The following is a 15935-nucleotide window of genomic DNA, read 5'->3' on the forward strand; positions in this document are numbered from 1 at the left end:
AGTTGGACTGTGAAGAAGGCTGAGCGCCGAAGAATTGATGCTTTTGAACTGTGGTGTTGGAGAAGACTCTTGAGGGTCCCTTGGACTGCAAGGAGATCCAACCAGTCCATTCTGAAGGAGATCAGCCCTGGGATTTCTTTGGAGGGAATGATGCTAAAGCTGAAACTCCAGTACTTTGGCCACCTCATGCGAAGAGTTGCCTCATTGGAAAAGACTCTGATGCTGGGAGGGATTGGGGGCAGGAGGAGAAGGGGACGACAGAGGATGAGATGGCTGAATGGCATCACGGATTCGATGGACGTGAGTCTTGGTGAACTCTGGGAGTTGGTGATAGACAGGGAGGCCTGGCCTGCTGCGATTCATGGGGTCGCAGAGTCGGACAGGACTGAGCGACTGAACTGAACTGAACTGAACTGGAATTCCATCACCTCCACTAGCTTTGTTCTTAGGGATGCTTTCCAAGGCCCACTTTACTTATTATTTGGCTTCTTTGAGTCAAAGATGAGTAGATGCTTCCTGGTGACTTTATACTTTTAGTACAGGGAGTATTTTTTTTTATTCCTTGCTTTGTTTTTCTCATCTGCCACGTCAGGTGTACCCTAGCCTCTTAAAACCTCTAATACAGCTTTTTATTTTTTAATTCAGCAAATGTTACCGAGTATTTCCTGCTTGTAAGGCATTGTGCTGAATGCTGGAAATACAGAGTTGTGAACAAGACACTAAATGGCTCTTCCTATTATATTAGGACTCTCTAAAGGAATTGAACCGATGAATCTTATATACAGGCATATCTCAAAGTTATTACAGGTTCAGTTCCAGAACACCACAATAAAGCAAAGTCACACAAATTTTTTGGCAAGTATGTGTATTAATTTTGAAATACCTTATTGCCGAAAAGTGCTAGCCTATCATCTGAGCTTTGAGCAAGTGGTAATTTTTTGCAATAATAGCATCAAAAATAAAGATCATAGATCACCACAACAATATAATAATAACAAAAATATCAAAATAATGAAAATGTGACAGACACAAAGTGAGCACGTACTGTTGGAAAAGTGGCGCTAGTGGATTTGATCAAGACAGGGTTGCCACAAACCTTCAGTTTGTTTAAAAAAAAAAAAGTGAAAGCTGCAAAGAGCAATAAAGAAAGATATGCTTGTATTATACATAGAGTTTTATTATGAGGGATTGGCTTACACAATCTTGGAGGCCAAGAGGTCCCAGGACCTGTGGTCTATATGAGCTGGAGGCCCAGGAAAATCAGTAGTGCATTTCTGCTTCAAGCCTAAAGGCCTGAGAGCCAGGGGAACCAAAGATTTAAGTCCCAGATGAGTCCTAAGATCTGAAAACCAGGAGCATGGATGTCTGAGAGCAGAGGGTGATTATTTCAGTGCTAGCAGAGAGGGAATTTTCTCTTCCTCTGCTTTTTTGTTCTGTTCAGGTCCTGCACTTTAGGGAGAGTGATCTTCTTTCCTTAGCCTGTCATTCTGATGCTAATCTCTTCTGGAGCCAACTTCACAGACACCCCAAAATAATGTTTTACAAGCTATTTCAGAATCCCTTAGCCCAGTAAGGTTGACACACAAAATTAGCCATCACACTAATCAAGCCATAAGAGAAGGCCTACGTTAAACAAATGTTCCTTTTCCTGTTGTTATTGTTCTAGTTAAAGGGATGGAACATATTTAGGTGCTTTAATCTGAACTGAGTATTGATGATGATTACACTGGTTTACTATTCTTGGAAGTCGTTGGGTCTCAGCAATATTTAAAATATTTAATTTCATTCTTTTTTAAGATACTTCTGTTTTTGTAGAGATTTATTAGGGAAAAGAAAGAAACCCTTAGCTCCATATCTTCTAATTGGTCTTCATGTCATTGTCATTCCTTTTACTCCCCAGGTTCCATATTGCATACTGATACCAAGGCCAGCTTTTAATATTGACTTAATTATATTAGGTCCTAGACGTACCCTACTGATATTTTCCCGGTTATCTATAAAATTTAAAGCACATTAGCCTGGGATTCAAGAGTCTGTATCAGTCACCTTGATTCTCCCCTTTATACGAACCTGTGTCTCTTCTTGCCGCCTGCTTAAGACATCCTTTTCTACCTTCCCTATCGAAATATTATCCCTCCTTCAGGATCTGACTGGTAATAGACCATTTTCACTAGGTTTCTTTCTTTGGACAGATGTAGTTCAACCCATTGTTTTTTGTTTTTTGCTTTTCTGAATTCTTTTAGCATATTTTGGTCAGCCCCAGTGACTTGTACATGTGTCATCTTAGGTTTGTGCTTTTTACATGTGTCTTAATTTTTTAGCTAGAATTACTTTAGATAGGGGTTTAGAAGAACAAGATGAAATCAGAGATGGACCTTGCCTTCTGCTAGAATTTTAGTCAGACCTTAAGGTACCTTTCTTAATGCTCTCAGTAAGTAATGATGATTTTTTTGAATTGCAAGCTCATTCTCTGGCCTCTTTCCTTGATTGATCAGGCAACACTGAGTCTAAAGACATTTGAAACAGAAAATGAGACCTTGTACTTTCGTTTTTACTTTCATCCATTAAGTCATTTGATTCTTCTACATGTTTTGAAACTAAATAAGGTCCAAATCAAGCCAGTTTTTTTTAATCTCATAAATTGTCAGAGTTACCTACAATGTGCACACTACCATAGTGTGAAGTGAAAGTGAAGGTGTCATTTGCTCAGTGTCCAACTCTTTGTCACCCCATGGACTGTAGCCCTCCAGGCTCCTCTCTCCATGGAATTTTCTAGGCAAGAATACTAAAGAATACCATTCCCTTCTCCAGGGGATCTTCCCCACCCAGGGATCAAACCCAGGACTTCTGCATTGCAGGCAGATTCTTTTCCTTCTGAGCCACCAGGGAAGCCTCTTACCATAGTGTATGTACTTAGTAACAACACATTGTTATATACATTAAAAAATGTCTAAAGATAGGACCTTGAGTTTCTGGTTGAAGGCAGAAACAGGAGTGAGGCTTTCACTTTGGTGTGTTTCAGGTAGTCTGCAAACTTAAATGATCTCAGAGAATCAGGTTAGTGCTTGCTCATTACCCAGGTTCTGTGAAGACTTAGGAAAAACAAACAGTAAGCCCTGTGTTACCAGGTGGAGAGAGAGAGAGAAGCACCAGAGTAACAATACCTGAATATTTGTACTTTTTAGGGGTTAGGTCTTGGATTCAAGCAGTAGTCAGTGGCTATGAGAATTCTGTGAAATGAGAGATCTGTGTGAGACAGGCTACTTAAGGAAGATTTCTCTGACAGCTGGATATTAGGATGTTGCAATTGAAAATGGAGAGTTAGAAGCTCTCAGAATAAAAGGAAAACATGGAGGTGAAGGTAGAAACTGAGTATGATCTGGGTAAGCAGAAGACTGTTCCTGGCGCCTAATCTGTGTGTAATAAGGTCTGGATGGATTGCACAGGTGATGCCTAATCTGTGTGTAATAAGGACTGGATGAATTGATTGCACAGGGGAGGGTGTGAGGTCTTAGGTTTTGAGAAATTAGTTATATATTCCTTACCCTCCAGGCTCCTCTGTCCATGGGATTTTCCCAGCAAAAATACTGGAATGGGTTGCCATTTTCTCCTCACAGGGTCAAACCCAAGTCTCCTGCGTCTCCTTTATTGCAGGTAGATTCTTTACTGCTGAACCAGCAGGGCTTAAACTCATACACTTAAAACAATAAGAAGAAAAATACCTGATGACTTGATTTTTTTTTTAAAGTATATTTCTAAATTCATCTGATTTTTCTTGTTTCTAATTATTCTGAGAGTATTCTGTTAAAGGCCTACTTTGCATATGACTTCTCAAAAAGTACTTTGTGAAGTTAGGTGATGACATGGCAATGCGAAGTATGAATTTGTGCCTTTGACATGTCAGGTTTGTAGTTTGGGTTGGATGCTTGTAAAATTTACTTTATTGTAATTTTGTTAGGAAGCTGTTGGTACAAATTTGTTGATGTGCTTGTGAGATGTAGTCTTATGAGAGTTGATTTGTGCTTTCTCTTTTGCCTTTGACGTTTAGTGACTTCCCCTCACTTCCTTAGCATTTTCTGTACTTTGTATTCTTGATTAGAGTCATTTCTTTTTCTTTAAAACCTAGCTAAATTAGATTTATATTAAAAATCTGACATAATTCTTAGTATTGGATATTTATAATGTTAAGAATTGGTTTTGAAGTTCCTCATAGCTTCCCAGCACAGATTTGCCTCTGCAGTTAAGTACAGAAAGGATAAAAAAAGAGAAGGAAAACAAAACTGAGGAAGCAGGAAAGGAGAACATAACCGTATTTCATTTTATCACTTATTTTTCAATTTATTATTTGTTTTGTTTTACCCCTCTCTTCCCACCTCCACCCCTATCCCTCACCCTCCAAAAACCCACCAACTGTGACCTTTTTTGTGTGTTGAGAGAGCTTTTCTTCAAAGTAAATGTTGGAATGAATGTGAAGAATGTTGAATTCTTGTATGGAAAACAAAGGATTGAAAAGAGAAAATTACAGAAGCTTTGAACACGGTTTTAGATACAATCTCAGACATTAGCAGATTGGCACTTCTGTTGCTTTTCTTAGGCTAGTGGGCACAATCTCTGTAAGGTTAAAAAAAAAAAAAACTCTTTCCCAGCCAGGCTATCTTTTTCAGCAAAGACATGTGAAAATGAATTCCTCTTTGTGTGTTTTATGGTAGTTATTCATGTTTCCTGTTTGCAAAGTAATCCTCAGGAACAGGTGGAACAAAAGTGTAGGAAACAATGTGCGTTTTTTAAGTCTAGCCCCTTTGTGACCTTTTACATAAAATTCTAGGGATAATATTCGTTGGACCTGAATATGGGACCACACTTACATAGGACATCAAGGAGATCAAACCAGTCAGTGCTAATCCTAAATCAAACCATCTAGTCAAAGCCATGGTTTTTCCAGTGGTCATGTATGGATGTGAGAGTTGGACTATAAAGAAAGCTGAGCACCGAAGAATTGATGCTCTTGAACTGTGGTGTTGGAAAAGACTCTTGCGAGCCCCTTGGACAGCAAGGAACTCCAACCAGTCCATCTTAAAAGAGATCAGTCCTGGATATTCATTGGAAGGACTGATGTTCAAGCTGAAACTCCAATACTCTGGCCACCTGATGCGAAGAGCTGATTCATTTGAAAAGACCCTGATGCTGGGAAAGATGGAGGGCAGGAGGAGAGGGGGACGACAGAGGATGAGATGGTTGGATGGCATCACTGACTCAATGGACGTGAATGAGTTTGAGCAAGCTCTGGGAGATGGTGAAGGACAGGGAAGCCTGGCGTGCTGCAGGCCGTGGGGTCACCAAGAGTCGGACATGATCAAGAAACTGAATAACAACAAAAACACTAGACGTTTTTTAAAACATGTAAACTTTTCAAATGGTAAATCCAGTTATAGTTTCTTATTAGAGTTTTTAAAGACATCACTTCAGTACAGCTTTAAAATAGCTTCCTCTTTTGTTTGTTTACATTTTAGATAAAAGCCAGTTTTTTTTCCAAGCTGGTGGTGGTTTTCTTTTTTTTTTGGCTACACTATGCAGCGTGTGGGATCTTTAGTTCCCTGACCAGGGATCAAACCCATGCCTCCTGTAGTAGAAGCAAGGGGTCCCAACCAACCATGGACTGCCAGGGGATTCCCTCAAGCAAAATTCATAATTTAGCTAAGTTTAAAATAAAAATGATAGTGTGTATTTTTCGGAAACCACCCTTATCTGATCTAGAGACATACAGAAACTTGCAATCACTTACTGCAGTGATTCCTAATCCTTGGAGTCTCTGAAATTAGCAATTGATATTCCTAGAGTTATTGGGGATAAATGTGTATCCACAGAAATATAGCAATGGATAATTAAAGCATGATCCTTCCAATAAAAAGTGAATGTCATCCTTGTGGTAATAGGATTATTTTCTGTAATCAGGAACTAAGCAAAAATATGACTCCTTATAAATAGAACTTGGTAGGAAGTGGAACAGGAGTTATAATAAAACGGATATTTACTCTCTGAAACATTTTGGAATGACTGATAAAAATCTCCTTCATTTTTTCAATTAAAAAGTAAGACCAGGTGAGGTTTAGAAACTTGCCCACAGTTACAGGAATTAATGGTGGATGGATAGAGAATTCACCTGCCCTGCTTAAGAAGCATATTAAGGCTGCCACACAAGTACTAACTTAATGGGACAGTGGGTTGCTTGACAGAAAAAAATCTCTTTATGCATTATTTTGTGTTGGGCAATGTAGTCAGTAAGTGGGGTCATCAGCTAAATAGAGGAAAACAACCTTAAATAAAAACCTAGAGGGAAACTATCTTACATTTTTAAAATTTGATGATGTTAAGTGATAATCAGCTTTTTATAACGCCTTCCTCTTTCCCTCTTTGTTAGGTGGTATGGTCAGGAAAAAGACTATAACGTGCTAGTTATGGATCTTCTTGGACCCAGCCTTGAAGACCTCTTCAATTTCTGTTCAAGAAGGTTCACAATGAAAACTGTACTTATGTTAGCTGACCAGGTATGTGAAACTTCTATGAGAATAAAAGCTAAGAAATGCTACTGTTTAGTACTACTTAACTATAATTTCAGTGTAGAAACCAGAGTATTATAATCCTGTATAATAATTCTTGGGTTAAAAGTATAGTCATTCAAGTTTGTTACTCTAATAAGTCTTGTAGATGTTTTCCTGTGGTATAAGACAAAAATGAATTACACTGGTTTATTATTCACCTATAGACTAAGAGTTTTCGAGCTACTCCCATCATATAGTGTATTTGTTTTAGTGTTGAGTATAACAGGTTTCTTTGTAAGATTTTGTTTGAAGAAAGGATTTTGGGAGTGTCTGTGCAAATATAAATAAATATGTATATATTGAAATTTTGATTAAGCAAATTGAATGGTATTATGTGTTGAACCCTTATAAAAGGTATATTTTTGAGGAAAATAAGGTACTGAAGTAATTTAATGAACAGTTTTTGACCAAGTAGATGCTTCTTACAGGATTCTCAGCTGTTGGTAATATTTAAGCAAAATCATGGAAATTTTTATGTCATGAATTGGATTTATGCATTGATTGAGGTTAGATGAAATTGTTTTAAAGCCCAAGGCTAGATTTATTTTTTTAGCTAAAGGTAATAAAAAAGAAAACCAGTTTTAAAGAATTTTAAGATGGGAGAATGGGGTCAGGAACAGACCTTGAAGAAACAGATATTATGGTCAAAGATAACAGGTAAATGTGAATGTCAAGGACCTTGCATAAAACATGACTTCTTAATATGCTTTAACTGACATGTGAGTGAATCTTAATAAGAGTTTGTATTCTGTAGGCTCAGTAACATATAGGCATACATGCAGTGAACATTATTCAGGATCTGCCACTGTAAAGGAGATCAGTCCTGGGTGTTCATTGGACGGACTGATGTTGAAGCTGAAACTCCAATACTTTGGCCACCTGATGCAAAGAGCTGACTCATTTGAAAAGACCCTGATGCTGGGAAAGATTGAGGGCAGGAGGAGAAGGGGACGACAGAGGATGAGATGGTTGGATGGTATCACTGACTCGATGGACCTGGGTTTGGGTGGACTCTGGGAGTTGGTGATGGACAGGGAGGCCTGGCGTGCTGCAATTCATGGGGTCGCAGAGAGTCAGACACGACTGAGCGACTGAACTGAACTGTACTTAGCACTGGAGTGTACAAAAAATAAGAGCTAGTTTCTTCCCTCTTGTAACATAGAGTTAGTGGAGAAAAATGGACAGGTTCTGTCGTAAAAGTCTATATTGGATACTCTGGTAACATCAGAGAAATAATGTACTTTAGGGAAGGGGGTTGTAGGAAGGCATTTGTTTAAAAAAGAACCAGCTGAGTCTTGCTCTGTAAATGACAGGCAACACTTGAGTAGTCTGTAGTTTGTGCTATTAATTTATCTTGTGCCTGACCTTCCCCCTGTGAGTGAATACTCATAGTTTAATGATAAGTATTACTTGGCTAGAACAAATACTTTATGTACTTGACTGGTACAAAAAGTGAGACAAATGTTTTGTTTTACTTATTTAATATATGAATTGCTGCTGTACCTAAAGATGGTATTTGAACATTGTATACATCTTCTTCCTTGAGTGTATAGTTTAAACCAGAGATTACAATTTGCCTTCACAAGCCATTTGCCAAGGTAGAGGAATAAGAGTTAGAATTTATATCCTTGGTGATAAAAACTCTAGAGAAAATGCAGGCAAGTAAAAATAGAGTCCTGACGTACACTACTGAGAAGAGCAAAAACATATGGGCAGAAAGATAATGTTGGCAGCCTTTGGACATGGAAAACATTTTCAAATACAACTTTTATTTTATGGAAAAGGTAGACATAATTGATAAAACTTAGAAATTTAAACTATTACAGAAGAAAAAGTTTAAATCTGTTTACGTAACAAATGACTGATAAAAAGATTGTCTGTTGTATGCAAAGAATTCTTAAAAACTGACAAGAAAAGGACAAGCCAAAAAAATAATGGAAAAGTATGGATTGACTTCACAGTACAGTACTAAGTCCAGAAGGTCAGTAAAAGTGAGCAGGTTTTTTAACTGTTATGAAATTACAAGTGAAGTCAGTACCTGTGAAAATGGGCAAGATTTAGAAAAAACTGAGATAACTGCTAGTGGGAAAAAAACACTAGTGCTGAAAAAATGAGCTGTTATAGGCTATTTTGAAGGCAATCAGTTTGCCTTCAAAGCAGCAACTCCCCCTGCAATGATGGAGTTATAACCCATAGAAATAGAAGTGCTAGTAGATAAGGATATATAAGTATATTAGTGTTATTGTTGAGAGAATATTGGAAATAATGAGCATTAATACTGTGAGCTGGGATAATTGGGGAGTACTTCCATCTATGCCATAGAATATTTATCACCATTAAAAAGAATGGTAAGACCATACCACTTGACTTGGCAGAATTTCCAGGAAACTAAGAAAAGCTTGTTATAATGCCGTGTTTGTTAGTTTTGGGATATGATCATACATATATGGAAAAAAATCATGGGAGAGTCGGAAAAGCATGCCAGAAAGGAAACCCAGCATGTATATGTCCCCATTTGTATAAAAGTTACATGTTTACGTTGTATGGTACCAACTTCCAGAAATGTTTGGGATAGAATTAGTTAAAAACAAGTGAACAAAAATAAAATGAGTAGACTACTTCTATTTTAGTTTAAAGCAATAACAATGTATAACTGTATCTGTCAATTGGTCAACATCCCTGTACTCTGAAGCACATATAAGTTTGTGTGTGTACATATAGAAGAGAATAAAAATAGATCTGAGTAATACTAGGTACCTCAAGGGGCATAGTATTGACATTTACTTTATATAATTTTCAACAACTGAAACAATTCTAAATTTATTACTTCTATAATTAAAAAAACCGTTCTTTCTATCAGGTTAGGTTCTGTCATGTTTGTAATCATTCATATTGAAAGAATAAGCTCAAAGGAAACTGCTGGTTTATGCTTGTATATCCATTAGTCTGGAGGTAAACACAGAGCTGGTTGTCCTTTTTCGTTTTGTCTAGCATTGTCTTTTTGAACTCTAAATAAAGTTAATAAAGTATACTTGTGATCTTGAAAAATGATTGACATATTGAAATAATTGAGACACAGTATGTTGCTTTCTTTTGTTTCTTAGTGCAAATCACTTAACTTGATTTTCTCTCTTCCCCTTTTTTTCCAGATGATCAGTAGAATCGAATATGTGCATACAAAGAATTTTATACACAGAGACATTAAACCAGATAACTTCCTAATGGGTATTGGGCGTCACTGTAATAAGGTTAGTCACATGTTCTTTGCATGAAAGAACAAAGAATAAAACTTCCAAGAATTGCTTTGATAAACTTTGGTGAACTTTTTGTCTTTTAAAAAGTCATAGTAAGTTGAATTTGCTATTGATAATTGTTTTGAAAGATTGTACTCGAAGGATAATCCATTAACTTAGTAACTTGAAATACATTATCTCCAACTTAACCCAACCAAAGTTAGTTATTTATATGGAAATATGAAATTCCAAGGGCTTTATAATGAAATGTAATCATCTATATTATTGTATCTATTTTTCATTCATTCGAATAGCAAACAAACAAACAAAAAAACCCATATACCCATATACTTTTCTTCCTGAATGCTAAAAATCAGATTTTAACCTTTCTTTCTGAAGTGTGGGTTTTTGCAATATATGTGCTTGTGCCAGTGTGGGAACCACTGTCCCACCCATCTGTCACCATGGCGTTAACATTTGCTGACTGAGCAAGGTTGATAATGAGAATTCTTCAGTCCTTGGATTTGTGTATTCAAAAGGATAACTTTTGGACCTGTTTCAAAAGTAGTTTGACAGTTTATTTGGGTGCCAAGTTGAGTGGGGTCTCCACCCCTCTTCTCTCCTGTTCAAAGGAAAGTGTAGACAAGTGAAATGAACTTTCATACAATGAAATTAGTGTTCATTGGGGGCCACAGAATGGTTGAACTTACGGGGTGATTGGGTTTTAGCCAGTGACGCATGATTGCAGTTAGAAACTAATTGTGTTGACAATTTTCTGCAATGATTAGTTTTACTGAGTGAATTGCTTTTATTTTCAATTGTTGAGCTCGGGCAGACAGGCAGCATTGGCAATGCACTAAGCATGTTATGATCTGACGATCTGATAGAAATTCTCAACTTCAGGACAACTTGGGGGTTTTTTGTGTTTTTTGTTTTGTTTTGTTTTTGGAAGGAACATTCCTATTTTATTTAGTCATTAGGGAATGTTTGATGTTTTTAGGTCTAGGTATAAATGTTTACCTTTGTTTGCCTGTATGAATGCCAACTTGGAGCCATTACCATTAGAAGTGGTATTATTTGTTAATGCGTGAGACATTAATGTTGGTCTGACCAGGTTTTAGGAGTTAAATTTTATTTTTCTTGAAAGCTGAGCTTTAAATGATAGAAGGTGTTTAAATCTACATGTAACCTTTCGTGCCATTCCCAAGTCACATCTTTTTTCTTTTTTTTTTTTTAAATATTATGTGGCTTCTCTCTTTGAAGCATCCAGGTTCTTGTTATTTTAAAACCTGGTAATTTAATTGAACTATTACTAGTCTTAATTTTGGCAGGCAGTTTTGTCAGAATGACCCTAATCTTTTGACCATTTCCCAGCCTTTTCTTCCCATTTTCTTCCTGCTAAAGACCTTCTATCCTCATGTAATCCATGTTCTGCATGTTGATGTTGCAGTACATGGTTTGTCTTAAACTTAATGATAGTCCAGATGATGTCTTTGCTTCCCCACCCTGCCCCAAATAGCTTATTAATCACTTAGTTGTGTTAGGAAATCCAGGTTGCCCAGTGATATGTAAACCTTTTTAGAATCTTGTGTCCTCTTTTAGAGATACTAAAAAGAAGATTGTGAAATTGCTTTGCTGTTACAGAGATTCAGAGAGACCCTAGGGTTAGAAGTACAGTGTTTTACCTAAGAATCTGAATGTTGTTCTTGAACATTTTAGGTTAGTGTTTGTTTATGTAGTTGGTTTTTAGTGTTTTCTGTATTGTAGTTTGAAATATGCCAGTTGTATGATACTGGATTCTTTGGTCAGCTCGTTGTAGTAGTTTTCTATTTGTGGGTAGAGTTGGGGGTGGGGGGGCATTTGAGGTTGATTTTTAAAATCAAATTTCTTATTTGGAAAATTGTTCTGAATTTGATATTTAGGAGTAGTTACTCCAACCGTAGTGAATTTGCTCAACTCTTCCAGTAATCATCCCTGCATGCTTATGAAAATAAATTTTAAGGTGACTAAATGCCTTCTACCTCTTCCTTACTGAAGATTTTTTCCCCCCTGTGCAATCTTTTTTTAGGGGAAGGGCAGATTGTGGTACCAAAGATTGCAGATCCAAATTCCCTGTTTTGTATTAAAAAATTAAAGAGCCAAATGTCACCATTGCTATCCCTGTTTCAGGCAGTGACACAATATAGTGGCATTAAAAACCTGAGTACTTTCCAGAATTCAAATGTTCTTAAGCATGTGATTCTTATTTGGAAAAGTGAGAACCTACAGTGCTTGGTGGAAGAAGGATGGCATTTGGCTACCCTGTTCTTTCTCTAATGCCTCGGTGTTGCCTGTCTGCGCCGGCCATTGTTGCAATGTAAGCAATACTGTTTGATGCACTGCCACCCTCTATTGTCTGTTTAGTGTTTAGAATCTCCAGTGGGGAAGAGGAAAAGAAGCATGACTGTTAGTACTTCTCAGGACCCATCTTTCTCAGGATTAAACCAGGTCTGAAACTGTCTCCTATTCCAACCTCAATCCCAAATTCATGTGCTTTTCTTTCTTATTGTTTGATTATTTTTGTTTGTTTTAATTCTGGAGAATATAGATCTTGCTCAAGCACCTCTTAACGTTGGCATTATTCAGACATACTTGGCAAACATATAACATTACTAAGATATTTCTTTATGGCTTTTGCTTAAAGCTTGTAAAACTTAGAGAAAACCTAAATGAAAACAGGATTATGTTTAGATTTCTAACATCCACAAGAGGAGATATGTTGGTCTAAAATTGATATTGTTTAGCTAATGCTAGATTTAAGATAGACTGTTCAATTTTTAAAAAATAATTTGGAGTTGCATCACTGCTGAATGATGATATTCTGCCTCAACTCTTCCCATTCCCTAATGAACTTTAGGAGTTGTGTAGATCAGATTTCAGATCTAGTTTTTTTTAGAATTGATTGCTTCAGTATGAGAATTCTCTCATCTTCAACCAAGTAGCATAAAATGCTTAAAGAACATTATATGCTCTAGAACTAGAATGTACTGCATTCTAATGATAACATAATTGATATCAATTACCATTAATAACACATAAATAAGATAAACAGATGTATAACCTAATGATTTATGTTTGGCAGGCTAGATAAAACACTCAATATTTCTAAGTTGTTTTTTTTTTTAATGTAAGGAAATTTTTCACTTACTCTTCATTTACTATGGAGAAGCTGGCTTTATTTACTGTATGAATTTTCAGATAAACAAGGGAAAATAAATTTTTAAAAAATCAGCACCACCTAGGTACTTAATTTTTGAAGCTCCTGAATGAATGAATCTTTATCAGTAGTATACACTGAGAAGTAAGTGTTGACATAAGTATCAAAAAAGGAAAAAATTTGCATTTGATGTGTGAGCATACTTTATAATTTCCTTATTAAACCACATGTATCATCTGGGCTATCATTTAATCCTTCTCCAAACTGCCCAGCTTTATATCAGGAACTATGTTCTCCTGCTGTTAAAAAGGTTTTAGAAATTAGATTTTATTATTATTCACAGACAAAGAAATAACCAACTGTGGTAACTAGATCTTCACTGGGCAGAGAGAGAATGGTGGGTAATTAGGTACATTGTAAGGCGACTTTATTGCCCTGTTTTTTCTTATCCATATACATTCACACATTTTACTCATACTTTACAGCATAATTACTTATAGGTTTTCTGGGTTATAAGGAAAAGTGTTCCTGTGAATTCTTGAAAGGGCAAGGAAATATGACTGCTGGTGAAGAGAAAAATGGTTGAAATACCAAAACCTGAAATTGGCATTAGTATTTCTGAAGAAAATACACCTCTGCTGAATGAGTTATCCCATTATACCCAACATTAACTCATTTCCATGTGCCTTTGAAGAATATGCTGCTTTCTTTAAAACAGGCACAAATTTTTGAACATGTAGTTTAAAAATCCACAGAAAGGCAGCTTGACCACCAAAGAGTTTAGATGTCTCCTTTGTATATGCAGACCTATAAAAATACATTATTTTATGACATTGGATATTGACTTTTCCTTGTTTGGTTTTACATATCTGCGGCTATTTTGGTTGTATCCTTGGTATCACATGGTTGCATGTAAACATTTCCCATTTATGTATGTTTTTATTCATTTTAAATTCGATGCATGGAGAGCTACTAAAGAAGCATGCATGAATAGGTACCATTAGATAATGAACTATAAAGAGATTTAAACTTTTAAATTTTTAAGTAGTTTTCAGTTGTTTTGCTCTTCAAATGGAATACCTGTTTATCAGTGACATTACTTTCCCTGACTTATTTCCAGTTTTTATAGGAGGAGAAAATTTTAAATTCATTTGCTTTGTAATTTTTTACTTTGATACTAAGACTCAGATACTTAAGAAGATAGTGTTTCATTTTTGTTTCCTTGATAAGTTAGATTTTGTCCTTTAGAGTTGTGGAAGGAAAGAACTCTCAGAGTCTTCTAGTTGTTAAGAAAGTGGTTATTGAGTTGCACATGAAGCTGTTGAATCTAGACATGAATGTCACTGGCAGACTTAACCATCTCAGAGTTGGCTATTGTTTCCTCCTCCATTTTGGAGTACTAAGGAAAGCAATCTCAGAAGATAGTCCTTAGAAGAAAATCGGTCCCAATCACTTTTTATTCATAACTCACATAATTCTTAGAGATAGTTTTTAAATGCTGTGAAAGTGGGTGTCCTTTTGTGTTTGTTTTTCCTTGTTTTCTTTTCATTGTGAATCTGTAGAACTTAGTCATGGATTCTGTTTTGCTTACCAGACGTATATATTGCTCATTTTAATATTTGAGTACTGAGCCAGTTTTCATATCAAAAGAAACTTAAAGCTCATACTTTTAAGTCTCTTATTTCTCTTAGTGATTTATAGCATTAATTTCTCTGTTCCTATTTTATAGTAACTCAGTTGTTCAATCATTTAATCATACTAAAGAACTTTCATTATTAAATCTGTATTTAATAATTTAATCTTTATTCTTTGTAATAGACTAGATGAAAATAAGTATTTCAATGTTAACATAGTTACAGAAGCACAAATCTCAGTCTTTCCTACCCAGTGTCTAACTGAGGCTAGATTGTAGTGCCTGCCTTCAATAAGTATTTTCATCTTTCTAAAAGAAGCACTTGGTGGTATCTTTTCCACTTAAATCAATAACTTGCTTTATTTATTTTTTGAGGCAGACCCTAACAGATCATGTTTCCCAGTACATCACACACTGTAAACTGTAGCAGAAGGGGCCCAGTGTCAGCCTAATAGGAAGAAAAAGTACCAAATTGAGGTATAACTAGAAAAGAATAGTGTAGGGCCACATAGTATAAGAGCACATAGATCTGCTTTGCTTAATAAATTTTGTAGGCATAACTTCAATAATTGATTTTATGGTAAAGGCTAAATAAAGTTTTTAGTTAAGATTATTTTGCTTTAGAAGGTAGGTAAATATGAACATATTTTGGGTTTTTTCCCCTAAAAATACTTCTGCTTTTTTTTGTTCTTCTTATAAAAGTTTTAATCATGGAGAATAAACCTGAATTATTTCTAAAAATTAGCTATATTATAAATGAGCATCTTATTCCCTGTGTATCATATAAACGGAACAGCACTAAATGTTATTTTGTTTTGAAATACTATTAATACTTTGGTTTTTAGTTAGCTCATTTAAGTTGCTAATTGTAAGCCACCTTGACTTAAGTAATAGATCAACTTGTTATATTTTCCAGAAGCTTAAGCTGATCACATGTGTGAATGTCATTTGGGAATAAAATGAAATGTATGCTTGTTTTAAAGTACTCATTTATTATAAATAAAAATTCTGGTTTTGTTGTCAATATCAAACTTTGAGAGTTGTCTTATTTCAGATAATGAGCATTCTGTTGGCATACTAAAGAGTGGCCTTTGTAGAATGGAAGAGTTCCAGGTGGCTTATGTCTAGTTTTTTTTTCTTTTTTTACCCCCCTGCTTGTTTACCACTAGTAACAGGATGTCAGGCTTCATTATGGCACACAGCACACTTGTCAGCAACTCTGCTATCGAGCACGTGTACATTTCTCCACTACATTGGAGGTTCCAGAGACAGGC

At 35.9% G+C, this 15935-nt stretch overlaps 1 protein-coding gene across 12 annotated transcripts in view; it reads left to right on the forward strand.

The window, feature by feature from the left end:
* CSNK1A1 (casein kinase 1 alpha 1) overlaps positions 1–15935 on the forward strand; it is a 48449-nt gene that overhangs the window by 17217 nt on the left and 15297 nt on the right. For 9 of the 12 annotated variants that reach the window (XM_025292434.2, XM_025292436.2, XM_025292435.2 and 6 more), the window contains exons 3-5: positions 6419–6545; positions 9749–9847; positions 12236–12319. In XM_025292434.2, the coding sequence (XP_025148219.1) occupies positions 6419–6545; positions 9749–9847; positions 12236–12319 (310 nt within the window). The remainder of the gene's footprint in view (positions 1–6418; positions 6546–9748; positions 9848–12235; positions 12320–15935) is intronic. The other 3 variants (XM_006041026.3, XM_044947472.1, XR_006553305.1) reach the window with 1 other exon arrangement.

The sequence above is a fragment of the Bubalus bubalis genome, chromosome 9, assembly GCF_019923935.1.
Source record: "Bubalus bubalis isolate 160015118507 breed Murrah chromosome 9, NDDB_SH_1, whole genome shotgun sequence".
NCBI lineage: Eukaryota > Metazoa > Chordata > Mammalia > Artiodactyla > Bovidae > Bubalus > Bubalus bubalis.